The sequence below is a fragment of the Penicillium diatomitis genome, assembly GCF_028827545.1.
Source record: "Penicillium diatomitis strain IBT 30728 chromosome Unknown utg000004l_segment0_segment0, whole genome shotgun sequence".
NCBI lineage: Eukaryota > Fungi > Ascomycota > Eurotiomycetes > Eurotiales > Aspergillaceae > Penicillium > Penicillium diatomitis.
In genome coordinates, this window is record NW_026623176.1 from 2518953 (window position 1) to 2531906 (window position 12954).

General features: G+C 50.9%; 4 protein-coding genes across 4 annotated transcripts; 1 reads left to right on the plus strand and 3 right to left on the minus strand.

Moving 5' to 3' along the window:
- Positions 1 to 648: 648 nt before the first annotated feature.
- N7539_004154 (Phyllocladan-16-alpha-ol synthase) lies at positions 649 to 3483 on the plus strand (the record flags this gene model as incomplete). The annotated part of the gene is made up of 1 exon (XM_056933756.1): positions 649 to 3483. The coding sequence occupies one exon, from the start codon at positions 649 to 651 to the stop codon at positions 3481 to 3483; it is 2835 nt and encodes a 944-aa protein (XP_056791297.1).
- Positions 3484 to 3704: 221 nt separating this feature from the next.
- N7539_004155 (tyrosine-protein phosphatase) lies at positions 3705 to 4562 on the minus strand (the record flags this gene model as incomplete). The annotated part of the gene is made up of 1 exon (XM_056933757.1): positions 3705 to 4562. The coding sequence occupies one exon, from the start codon at positions 4560 to 4562 to the stop codon at positions 3705 to 3707; it is 858 nt and encodes a 285-aa protein (XP_056791298.1).
- A 2238-nt stretch (positions 4563 to 6800) lies between these two features.
- N7539_004156 (Glucose-repressible protein) lies at positions 6801 to 7193 on the minus strand (the record flags this gene model as incomplete). Its single annotated transcript, XM_056933758.1, has 3 exons — positions 6801 to 6817; positions 6898 to 7081; positions 7179 to 7193. The coding sequence occupies 3 exons, from the start codon at positions 7191 to 7193 to the stop codon at positions 6801 to 6803; spliced, it is 216 nt and encodes a 71-aa protein (XP_056791299.1).
- A 3874-nt stretch (positions 7194 to 11067) lies between these two features.
- On the minus strand, positions 11068 to 12409 carry N7539_004157 (phosphoglycerate mutase family protein; the record flags this gene model as incomplete). The annotated part of the gene is made up of 3 exons (XM_056933759.1): positions 11068 to 11796; positions 11939 to 12169; positions 12266 to 12409. 3 exons carry the CDS (start codon positions 12407 to 12409, stop codon positions 11068 to 11070), a joined length of 1104 nt encoding a protein of 367 aa, XP_056791300.1.
- Between the last annotated feature and the right edge of the window lie 545 nt (positions 12410 to 12954).

The following is a 12954-nucleotide window of genomic DNA, read 5'->3' on the forward strand; positions in this document are numbered from 1 at the left end:
GGCGCATGAAGAATGGAGAGAATCGAGAGAGGCTTTCCATAGATCGCAGCTTATCTCGGTGTCTGTACGCAGTACCTGTTCTCGTTCCATCACTTGCCTACTCAGGCTTGGTCAAATCTGCAGCCGACTGAAAAGCGAAATCGAAACAATGATCCCTGAGGGAATGCACTCCTGACTCTTGGTCCCATCCATCAAGGTTCAGCCACCATTGAGCCTCGAGTCGAACGAAATTACCTGAGGACCGATCAACTACCGAAAATTACCACCTGTATGCATATACAGCGGCCAAAAGAGCCGGATTGGGGATGGTCATGGCGCACTGGAAGTCTGATGATGTCTCGCGACAACACAGGCTTACGTGCAGGTCAGCACTACTTGTTGATGCAACTACGAGTAGGGCGCCAAGAGTGTACGGCCAATTATCGGAGCGCGAAAGCAAGAGCAACCGGTCGAGTGGAGAGCTGGTGATGCCATTGATGTCTTACTCGACGAGGGCAAGAAGGAGCCTGAAGAGGGGTTGAAAGCGTGTCTTCAGGAGTCGGCGAACATGCTCGTCGCGGTGAGGACATTTTATAAATCTCGATTTTTCAAACTCGTATGCTTCCCGTGAAAGAAACCCTCTAGCCCATGACGACTGTTGCGTACACGATGGACTCTGCCACTCTGCAACATTCGGCGAAAGAGTTGCTCCATCGACTGACCGAGCAACTGGACGGACAACATGGCTTGGGCTTCATGAGCCCTGCCATCTACGACACGGCGTGGGTATCGATGATCCAAAAGACCAAGGGAGAACAAAAGACATGGCTGTTTCCCGAATGCTTTGAATATCTCGTTGAGAATCAACTTGCCGGTGGAAGCTGGGCCACCTATGCTTCACAAATCGATGGAATCCTCAACACGGCCGCTTCCTTGCTTGCTCTCAAAAAACACTCCAACGAGCCCTTGCAAATGATTCGAATCTCGCAACAATCGTTGGAGGAACGCATCAATCAGGCAACAACGGCTTTGCAATATCTCTTGAACAATTGGGACGTGGAATCCACTCTGCATGTTGGGTTTGAAATTCTCGTTCCAGCTCTGCTGGGCTACCTGGCAGAAGAAGGCATTATCTTTGAATTCCCGGCGCGAGAGGCACTGCTACAAATCCGAGAAGAGAAGATGGCTCGATTCAAAGCCGAGTATTTATATTCGCCCATTCAAACCACCGCTTTGCACTCTCTAGAAGCTTTCATCGGCCTGGTGGACTTTGACCGGATTCTTCACCACAAAATCGATGGATCGTTCATGGCATCGCCATCTTCAACGGCAGCAGTTCTGATGCACGCGACAGACTGGGACGAGGAATGTGAAGAATACATACGTTATGTCCTTCAGCATGCGGCTGGAGCTGGAACCGGTGGCATTCCCAGTGCATTCCCATCCACGATCTTTGAGATCACCTGGACATTTTCCACGCTGCTCAAGGCCGACTTCAATCTATCAAGCATCTCTCCCGTGGCCGTGCAAAAAGCCTGCAATTACTTGTCGAACATGCTCAACCTGAACAAAGGAACCGTCGGTTTTGTTCCTGGGGTCTGCCCCGATGCTGACGACACGGCCAAGGCGCTCCTGGTACTCAATCTACTGGAGCAAAAGACGTCTCCAGACGCAATGCTAGAGTCGTTTGAGACGGAGAAACACTTCAAGACCTACCCACTGGAGCGCGATCCCAGCTTTTCTGCGAACTGCAATGTTCTCCTCGCATTACTTCACGTCGAACATCCATCTCTCTACACCCCGCAGATCGAAAAAGCTGCAAGATTTTTGCATAAGCACTTCCGGGGATCTGAGGGTCTCAAGGTTCAGGACAAGTGGAATTTGTCTGCTTTCTACTCGTGGATGCTCATGTCTCAAGCGATCGCTCGAGTCAACGCACTTTGCGAAGACAACCAGCTGCCCGCACTCGAAAGTAGCCTCCGAGAGGAGCTTTTAAGCCTACTCAATGAGATGGCCCGTCTTGTGATTCGCGAGCAGAATCAGTGCGGGTCGTGGGGGCACAGAAGCTCGAAAGAAGAAACCGCGTACGCCGTTCTCATGTTGACGTACGCACAGCAATACAAGAACATAGACGTTGGCGTCGAAGAGCTGAGTCTCGCAGTCAGAAAGGGCTGTGCTTTCCTCCACTCGGACCTACACTCAGGAGGTTCAGAGCATCTTTGGGTGGAAAAAGTGACGTATGAGTCAAACATTCTCTCACAGGCTTATGTCTTAGCTGCTTTGCACAGTGCCCAGAGTGTGTGCACGGAGAAGCATCGCGAGTCACAGTCAATCACGACCAGCGAGGAGATCCACCAAGAGACCGATGGGGTGATCATTGGAGTCAACGGACACAATGATCAGTGTGGTCAGTCGGATACCATAACAAATGGTAGCGAGACCAGCGAACTTGATTCTGGCTATGTGACCTCCGCAGAGGCGCAGGAAGCAATCGAGAAAGCGCCAGCTTGCGACACGCAGGGTGGTGACTCTTCGCACCATGATAACCTATCTTCGTCATCGCCGGCTGAGACGCAAGGCAGAGCAAGCCTGAGGCAGAGGACACCCTGGACCGAAGAGCATGAACAAATTCTACTGGGACCATTTGACTACCTTGAGAGTCTTCCCGGGAAGAACATGCGCTCTCAGTTCCTGCAGGCGTTCAACCTCTGGCTTCAAGCGCCACCTGAGCACTTGCAAATCGTGGAAAGGGTCATCTCTATGCTCCATACGGCGTCTCTTCTCGTTGATGATATCGAGGATAGTTCCGTTCTCCGACGAGGTCGGCCAGTGGCCCACAGTATCTACGGAGTTGCGCAGACATTCAACTCGGGTAACTACGTGTACTTCCTAGCCCTTCGGGAGATCTACAAGCTCAACAACCCACGAGCTATCGAGATCTTCGTCGACGCATTGATTCAGCTACACCGCGGTCAAGGAATGGATGTCTTTTGGCGGGAATCTCTCATCTGTCCAACCGAACAAGAATATCTCGACATGGTGGCCAACAAGACCGGCGCACTTTTCTGTCTCGCCGTCGACCTGCTTCAACTGGGTAGCCCGGTCAAAGCGGATTTCACTCCCCTGATCCAACAATTCGGAATGATCTTCCAGATCTGCGACGATTATCTGAACCTGAAGTCGACCAGTTACCTGCAGAAAAAGGGCCTCTGTGAGGATCTCACTGAAGGCAAATTCTCGTTCCCCATCATTCATAGTATCCGAGCAAATCCGAGCAATCGTCAGCTCATCAACGTCTTGAAGCAGAAGCCTCAGGATGAAGAGCTCAAACGATTTGCGGTCGCTTACATGGAGTCCACTAAGACCTTTGAGTATATCCGGGAATTTGTCGCCACGCTCCAGGCTGAGGCTTCAGACATGATTGTTTCATTGGAAGAGCAAGGGCTCGGTGAGAATGTTGCTGTTCGAAAGATCCTTGCACGAATGTCATTGAACGATGAATGAAGCGACAACGTTGAGCAAAGTGGGAATGCATGTTCTGGATTTTCTCCTCTTGAATTCATTTCAGACGACTTTTATGATGCAAATGGACATTTGAAGTTTTAGAATGCTATGCAAATTGTTACTATCCTCCACAGGTCCAGGTTCGATACTAGAAGGAGGTTGTGTAGTCTTGTCCACATTCTACATCAAATGATTCTTCATTAGAACCTCATCAAACTGAGTCATCGCTTGACAAGTCGGCTAATGATCTGATCAAGGTCATTCTCTGGTATGCCGCAGAGATCGGTGAAATACTTTCTTGCGCCACCGAATTCGGCATCAACCACGTCTCTCAGGAAAACGCTCATATCTGTCGGGTCACTACTAATAACGGCTTCAGCTTGTTCTCTGGTCGTCGCATCACCCTTCTGCAGCAGTCGTGCGATAAGGTGTTCTCGCCAGACGCCCAGCCCTTGCGTAGTAAGCGCATAATCCGCAACGATATCCTCATCGGCGACCCCACACAATCGCAGAATCAGCGCCGAGAATACCCCAGTGCGATCTTTGCCAACGGTGCAGTGAAACAGGATCGCTGCTGCGGGGTCATGCAGGAGGTGCTGCATGATGGCACGGAAACTGCCCGTTTGAGCCGCGCTGCGGGCGATAGCTTCGTAAGCCTTGACAAAGCCCGGTCGAGAGACTTGTTGATCCCGCTCCGACTCCGACGGTTTGCCCGTCACGCCGTATTTCTTTGCGAGCGAGACCGGGGAGTAGTCTCCTGCTTGAAAGACCGGCACGGCATGGCGTGTCGTTCCCGGAATATCAAGAAGGGAATTGGGATAACGCTGACGCACGAGGTCTATCTCGCTTTCGGAGCGAAAGTCAAATACAGCTTGGATACCAAGTGTCTTCGTCAAGGTGTCCACACCGGCGACAGTGATTTGGGATGGCTGAGCTGCGCGGAATAGGAGACCTGTGCGAATGGTCCATTGTGCGTCCGTGGCTATCTCGTCATGGACGACTGAGACCGGAGGAGCGCATGCATAGCCTCCGATATCTCGGACGTTGGGGACCCCCTCCACTGTGACGAAGGTCGACATCGTTTGGCAAATCGAAAGACGAAGGATTCTTTGTTGATGAATCTTTTTTTTTCTTTTTGGGCAAATCAATTGAGGGTTTCACTGATCTGTCCTCCAAGTCCTATCGACGCAGGGAGGAGGAGGGGGCGGGCCTTTTCAGCGCTACCTCGCGTTGCAAGCAGTGATGCTGGATTTCCGCTAATTCGCCGTAGATGGCGCTGTTAGTCCAGGAGCCAGGGTTGCATTGTAGTCATCAGGAATGAGGAAGATCCGCGATGCAGCAGACGCCAAGATCTGATTCATTGCTTTTCTCCGCGTCCTTGGGGCCGCTTGGTAGTAAATTGGAGGACTTGGACCCGGTCCGATCGGGCATATCTCCGTCAAAGTAAGCACTAAGGTGGCTGCACATAAGCATCGCTTTGTGAACTTCAAGATTTCGGGTATCTGCCACCAACTAGAACTCATGCCGAGATGGGTCCTGAGCGCCGAATACGTGGATTGATCCGTCGGTGGTAGTGGGGAGGGTGGAAATGGGAGTGGGAGCGGGAGTGGGATGGAGATAGACTTTTTGAGGAGGCACGAGTGTCTGGATTCGGGCGATTGCAGCCCCACCCTAAAAGTGGCAGCAAAACTTCATGGCGTTCAAGAGTTACGGTATTGTGTACAACTATACTGTATCTCTGGTAATAACGAGTTCTGATCAGGAAACGTCTATTTGTACTGATACACGGAATTACACTTACGAGCTTACGTCCATCGTTCCATAACCGTATGAATTTCATGCTGGCGCATTAGAATTAGTTATACCAGGTTGATAAGGGTAGGTCTACATTCGGCCTGAGGATCCAGACTCTTGATTTCATGCCCATTTCCGATCAAAAAGGCTGGCTTGAGCTGACAAATACCACCATCTTCATTCACACGGCAACTGAATTGGTGCGCCTGATGAGGTGATATCACTCGTGTCAAAGCCTTGGTTGGAAGTCTCCACTCACTTGACGCTGCTCGAACCATGCCGTCTATCCTTCAGTTGGGAGTGTCTATCAAAGAGTGAGCGTCCTTGACAGAAGTCGATTGAAATGGCATTGATTCAAGATGCTGCCAGCATGATATTGAAAGACTATGAAGCTAATGTTCCACGACTGTTCTTCGACGGCGACATTCGGAAGACGAAAAGACAGAAAAGGTCATATCATCCTCCTCGCTGGCTCTCGTAGATAGCTCTCTGGACGACCAACCAAACCACGACCTTTTCCAGATTGATGTGATATCAACCGCAGAATATTCCTGGGATTTGATATCCTGTTCGTGTGATCCACTCAACGAGCTACCTCTTGTCGGGACGGTTACCAGAGGAGCGGGCTCACAAACGCAGATCGACAGACTCTTGTGATAACGAAGATGCTTACCCAGTGGATCTCAATTCGATAGGGTGTATCGATGGACGTGGCCGATGAGGACGATGAGATCAAATGGAGATTAACTATCCTTGAGTGAAGATGTCACAAGGGGCGACAGTGCAGGGCCGCATACAAGACATCGTCTCCTTGAAAGGCTGACTACTGATAGGAATGCGCAACCTTGGTTTCTTCATCTCGGCGGGTGTCCCACGGTTAGTGCGGACTACAGAATAACTACAGACGCCGAAGATGACGGGATGGTCAACTGCGGATCCCCAGATTGGAGGATGCTATCGTTGCAGCTTGATCGGCATCGGAATCGCGAAGTTGGAATGGTCTGACTTGGGATTGACCGTAGCTGTAATATGGGCTGGAGGATAGGGTTTGCACGTGACCATGTGAGAGAGCAACGAAGCATGAAGGATTGGTTTGCGGAAAGTCTAGTGGGACACTCGGTGTTCGTACGTACAATAAAGGCTAGAGAGACAGCCGCGGAGACTTGTGCCAGGGATGTATTGAAGAATGGAGGACAAAGATCTTAATGATCAGGAACACGGAAGTTCAGAACTAATTGGCGCTTGTTGCCTAGGAAGAGACCCAAATTGAAGTTTGGTGAGGACACTATCACCGCGACTACTTGCTTTCTCGAATCACAGTGGAAGAAGAAATTAATCATCATTGTATTAAGTCATCAAGGCCAGGTTCATATCGTATGAGGTATTCGTTACAAAGAGAAGCGACATGAGTTATAAACGGCGCAAGGCGCCCTGTTGATGGGAGGGCCCTTGAATGTTCCGCGACAGTCCACTGTCTTCATTATACGCCATTGGAGAGGGAGAGACACGATCAACGGATTGATTTAGTGCTTGGCAGCCTCTGTGATGATCATTAGTATGCAATCACTCGAAAGCTCCTTCGAGCCAAGATCACGAATCACGCAGAGGTGAGAGTCTTACCCTTGTGGACATCAGCCTTGGTGTTGTGGGCGTGCTCGTCCTTCTTGTCACTGAGGGCATCCACGGCGGCGTTGGCACGGGTGCCGATGCTGGCGTTGGAGTCCTTGGCGGTCTGCTTGTTGGCCTCCTTGGAAGCCTCAGCGCCGGTACCCTGGATGGACTCGGCAACGTAGTTGACGGTGTTCTATAGATGAGAAAGGGTGTTAGAGAATCGTCAAGTCGTCCAAAAGTGCTTTCCCACGACTGGGCGTGGTATGCCGATGGAACGATGGCGTGCTTACCTTGACGGTCTCCATTGTGGAAAGGTGGTTTGGTTTGGAGTGGTTGGAAGAGTGTAGTAGGTTGAAAGTGAGGAGATGGATTGTTGATGGTTCAGAACTGACGATCAAGGAGGAACTCCTGGATCTCTTTATACTGTGAGAGGCATCGGCATTGAGCGTGTCCGGGCGTGTCTGGTGATATGCTACGTCATTGACTTCTTACGCGGGTGGATCTGCAAGTGGAGACCTGCATGGAGGTGCATGAGATGATCAATTGGTCAAGCGCCGTTTGAGTTTGAGGAAGTTTACTGTTTGCATCCAGGTTTGATCGCACGCCACGATGCAGAATGGACCCAGTTCGCTCACAGAGGCTTGCATCGGATGTCTGATGGAGGAAGAAAGTGGCATAGGTGAAGGTGGTGTTGGCTAGTGAGCTTGGAGGAAAGTCAAGCCACCGAGTCAGTTGAAAGCCACTTCCGAGAACAGTCATGGAACGAGCCCTGTCATGTTGACGTTCGGTGTGCAATGGAGCTCTGAGAGGATGACTACTTTGTCCTGTAGATGCGACTTGAGGAAATGACATTTTTAGAGAGGTAATACACCTCCGTAATGTACTGCCACAGTGCTCCTGCACAATCGAAAGATCCAGACCTCCACGATGAGGGGTACCCCAGCAGTACCCCCTCCTTCAAAAAGGTTCCAAGGGGGGCACGCCGAGGCTCAGTCGGAGCCTCGGGGAGAGAAGGTTCTACTAAGGTAAGGCACTGTTCGACGACAGCTGAACTACAGTTTGGGGTTAGGTATACCACGAGACCCGTCACTTAGTTACCTCAAAGTAGTAACTACTTGGCAGTTGGCACTTGCAGCTGCGCTGGACACGTTCCAGTCCCACGGTCCGTTTTGGGTCCAGCCACTACGCCCGATATGGGGAAAGTGGCGCTTATTCGGGAGGTCCCGCTGTGACGTCGTGGCTGAGCTGCGTTGCACAAAGAGCAGCTCGAAACTTGGTTTTTGGACCAGCCTGGTCGGCTATTATGGACCGACGGAGGTGAGGTTGCGCAGTTAGTCTAGATTCGAGAGTAACAATGATAATAATAATAAGAATAGAATGATGCTGCGCAAGTGTGCTGCCTTCGACTGACTATCCCGATTCGGCGGTCACCCAAGATTGAGTCGGTGGCGGTGCTCTGCTTTATTTGTTGGTCTCCGGCCCCCCCCCCCTCTCCCTCCTGGTCTTTGCCTGTTCGGGGGTTGATTGTCCAGGCCTGGATGCAGCTTTCCACCGTTCCAGTCAACAACAATAGATCAGGGATGGCAGGTGGTGGTTCCCCATTGGGACAACCTTCAGGCTGATCACAGTGATTACTAAAAACATAACGTGAGCCGGAGAGTCATAAACAAGGAATCGGTGGCGATCATATCGTAATGTACCATTCTCATGGAGTGCAATGGCCAGCGTCTAAGGATAATCTCGTTGAGCCTCGGCATGGAATGCATCTGATTTGAACATGACGGTCAAATCCTGTCGGGGGATACTTTCCACGGTTCCTGATTCTATTGTCGGATCTCCGAGGGAATCAACCTCCCCTCCGATGAGATCTATGAAGCCATGATCGACCGATCTAAGCACGTGCAGCCGCTCGGTCCTGGGCCCTGAGGGGGACATCGGACTATACATGCCTACATGGCCACTACATGCTTATTGCACTGATTTGCCGGGTAGACCTCCCGACCTGCCAGTCATGTTTGGTCTGGATTCCTAGGCACTTAGCCACCTACCTTACCTGTGTTAATGAAGCAAGAGACAGTAATATATACTCGGTAGCGAATCGCTACAGTAGTACCGCTATTACAACAGCTGATGAACATTGCCCGTACTATAGCACAACTCGAGTGTCATCGTGTCAGCTGATCACTACGAGGAAGTCCAGATCGACGTCATCTGGGACTGTTGTGCCACTCATAGACGTTATTCATCCCGTGGCCTGAATGTCATTCGCATTCGTGTGTCGATCAAACCCGCGGAACGAGCATCATGCACCCATGGTCGTACGGACGGACTGTACATAATGTTGAATATGCCCATGTACATGACATAATGCATCTTCCCAACCTGACGCTGGAATTGACCACCACAGCATCCTCTCACTACGGGATCCTCCCGTACTCCCATGCCCCGAGAGAATCAGAGGGACGACTGACGTAGGTTGTAACTTGTGGCCTCTCGTCGGAAGAAAAAAAAGCCGCCTCTAGCTTAGCTCCCGTCTGTAGCCGACAGACTGGATTTACTGTCCATGATCACGTGGGATACAACTGTTCCATGTGGCCTCAGGCACCAAGCTCTTCAAGCTTATGTAATCGAGCTCCAACGTCATCCGATCAGATCTTTTTTTGGCTTGCCTGCAGGACGTACGTCCAACAGCCCCTCTATTGACGTAAATGAGTTTTCTCAAAAGTATATAAAGCAAGACGTGTCGTCCTCTTCCAAGCAGCTGTCTCCGTGGCGCAATTGGTTAGCGCGTCTGACTGTTAATCAGGAGGTTGGAAGTTCGAGCCTTCCCGGGGACGCGCGACTTTCCTTTTTGCACTTGCCCTTTTTGATTGTAAACAATGAACATAACGCATATTCATTTCCAGGCAGACGATGGATGCCAATCAATACCTTTTTATCTTCTTGTCGAGGGAACAGTTTATAGAGAAGATATTTGCCGGTAGATCACCGACCTGATCTCTGGGTAGTGATGATTGAGCATCGTGACCAGCGGAAGCTCATGTTCCATTTCAGTGTCCGATCAAATCGTTTGAATGAGCGGGATGCGCTGCCGGTATCTTGATATATGTTTACCCACATCCATTCAACCCAAATTCAACATCTGGCACCCGACAGCTACCTAAGGTCATAGGTAGCACACGTACAGGCCGGAGCATCTGGAGAGCAGTAAGCCTACCAGGTCCACCTAATAATGTTGTTTCTTCGTTTATGCAGAAAAAGTGACCGGTTGGTACTTCAAGGTATCCATCAAGTTCCCAGTATCAAGTCCCGCGTGCACCTACTAAACGACCTGACAAAACGCCCGAGAACCTCATACCTCTCCGGCCTCGACTGGAGCACACGCACAAGGCATCGTCGTGTGCAATGCGCGACGTAAGAGGTCTGATTAGCAGGTATTAGTAGGTGTGTGGCAGGACACTCGTTCGCAGAGTTTGAACCGACGGGACGACATTGCCAAAAGTGGAGCTTGACCGAGGCGATGCAGTTTCTGAAATCTGCAGAACCAGCGTTGGAACACTGGACTGGACGAGACGGAACATTTGAATGCACCACTGGGGTATGGCCCTTGATCGTAGTATCTTGCTTGACCCATGCAACTCCCCAGCTCGGAATTCTCCCGGGAAATCCCCGTCTGGGGAATTATAATAGCCGAACCAAGTATGTAAACATCGCCGTCTTGGTTTCAACACTCACTTCGAAATGGAGAGGACACTTGTTAAAACAAATTTGGGTTGGTATATATATTGCGCTACTATTAGATGGGTTACACGTCTCAGTAACTCATATATGAGATTGAAATCAATCTCGGATTCACCGGCGACTCTGCATTAGCCACCGTCCACATTTGAATGTCACTGTCGAATTACTGCACCAAGTTCTAACATCCTTCCAGGAACTGTATTCAAACATGTCAAGAAGACGATATGGCAAGTACTAAGTAGTGGGGAGTAGGTCGTGACCACATGTTTGGGCACTGACAGAGAGAGAGAGAGAGAGGGAAGATATTAGGTGATAGCATATTTCAAAGAAGAACACTGAGGATCGTAGGCTATAGCATATTTCATAACGCATGTATACAACGAGCCAAGGCTATGACCGGATCTCAATAGTATAAACCCTTTTAAAGAAAAAAAAAACTTATAGATCCGTCACCAAAGGAGTCGTGACAGGCGCAGCGCTAGACGGACACACACAGACCGAGCCACTGGTCACAGGCGGCACGGTGCAATGCGGCTCAGTGGTCCAGGCAACAGTAGTCGTCGGCGCAGGTACGTAATCTTTCTTCTTCTCGGCCTTGACAAGCACAGGGATAACCGCGCCGGTGTTCAGTCTAAAAGACCGATGGCCGACGACCCGCAAGATCGAACCAATCTCACCCGAATGACTGGTCACACTCACAAAGGAATGCTTCTTGCTGCTCGACGAGAAGAAGACTTCACCCAGAGCTTGGACACTGCGCGCATCCTGGGCATCACTCGTCTCCGAAGTGACTCCGTTCCAGAGCTCATCGTCCTCGGTGAAATGCTTCTCGATGTGCCACTTGGGGAACAGGTTGTGGATGTATCTCTTGCTGCGGCGGTGGTCACAGGTGTGAATGCTGATGCCCTCGCGGAAAAGCTCCTTCACGACGGGCTTGAATTGGGCCGATCCATGGGGCAGGTTCAGGCCTTCAAATGTGAAGTTGGCCGTCTGGAGGGTCCGGGTGAGAGGCGAGACGTAGTAGTCATCTGGGGTGTGGATTTTTTGTTCCTGAATGAGCTTCTGCCAGAAATTGTGTGCGACAAGTGCTTGGTCGATGCCGTTGGGGGTCAGGGCTGCATCGCGCCAGCTCGCGGTGCTATTGCCGTCAAGCTCTGCCCAGTAACACTGCGATGGAAGGAAATGAACAATGTCAGTGTTGCTTCCTTGAGTCCGGCGTCAAGTAAAAAGTGGCCCAGAGAGGGGTTGCACAGAGCGAGAGCAAGAGCAAGAGAGAGAAAGAGAGAGAGAAAGCTTGAGGCCGACCTACATTCCAGGCCGGAGTGCCGAAATAAGACTCCGCCGCGTTGTGGAAACCCTCGCCATGACGGCCCAAGAAAAGGACCTTATACTCGACATCTTTATCAGAATCACGATTGAGCTTCTCAACTTGATTGTAGAACCGTTCCCACTGAGTAAGGGTCTTGGTCTCGCAGTGATTCTTCTTCTTCTCGCTATCAGCCGGATAGGCACGGTCGATCAAGCCAAAGTTGACGGCGGTCTGGATTCCACCAACGGCGCGCGTGACAAGTCAGCCCTTTCATCTTTCAATATGGGTTGGAAATCAACGTCAGATTGCTAGTCGCGTCTCACGTACATAGTCAAAAGTCGATGGATCCGTGGCTGCCTCGTCCTGTAAGAAGTATCCCGTCACGGTGGAGTACTCAATAGTAGCGGTGGCTTGAGCCGAGGAGACCGAGACCGCAACCAGCAGGGCCAAGCTCAAGTCGATGACCTTCATGGCGTACGGAGAGTGACTTAGAGGAAACGAGATGAAGAGAAGAGCGCTTGATTCAGCTAGGAACTCATCAGGGCCATGGTGCTTCTTATATCGCGGCTGCAGTGCTATCCTCGTTCGACCTTGTAGCCGACCTGTGCACACTTCACCATGCTAGAGAGCGAACAAGCACCTGCGCGGGCGCCGAGTGGAGACACGGTTGGACGAGAAAGCGAGTCGAACAACTGGCGGATAAAAGCGAAGCGGAGAAGCCATGGCCAACGGGACCGGGCACGTGGCGGGAGATCAATCTACGGAACGTTCTTAGTTGGTTGCTGATGATCCATGAGCTAAACATTCATCCGGATCGCCTCCAAGTCTACTGATATTGAACTACACACCGCGCTCGATTTCATGTCGGCTGGTATTTGGGAAACAGCGCCGGAATTCATTTGCCGTTCAATTCCCGAAATCACAAAGTCATCTGAGGGTGTCTGCCATCATTCATATGGTCCGGACGGACTACGAGTATCTGTGGGCTTGCGTTTTCCCTCAATACGAGGCGTTGT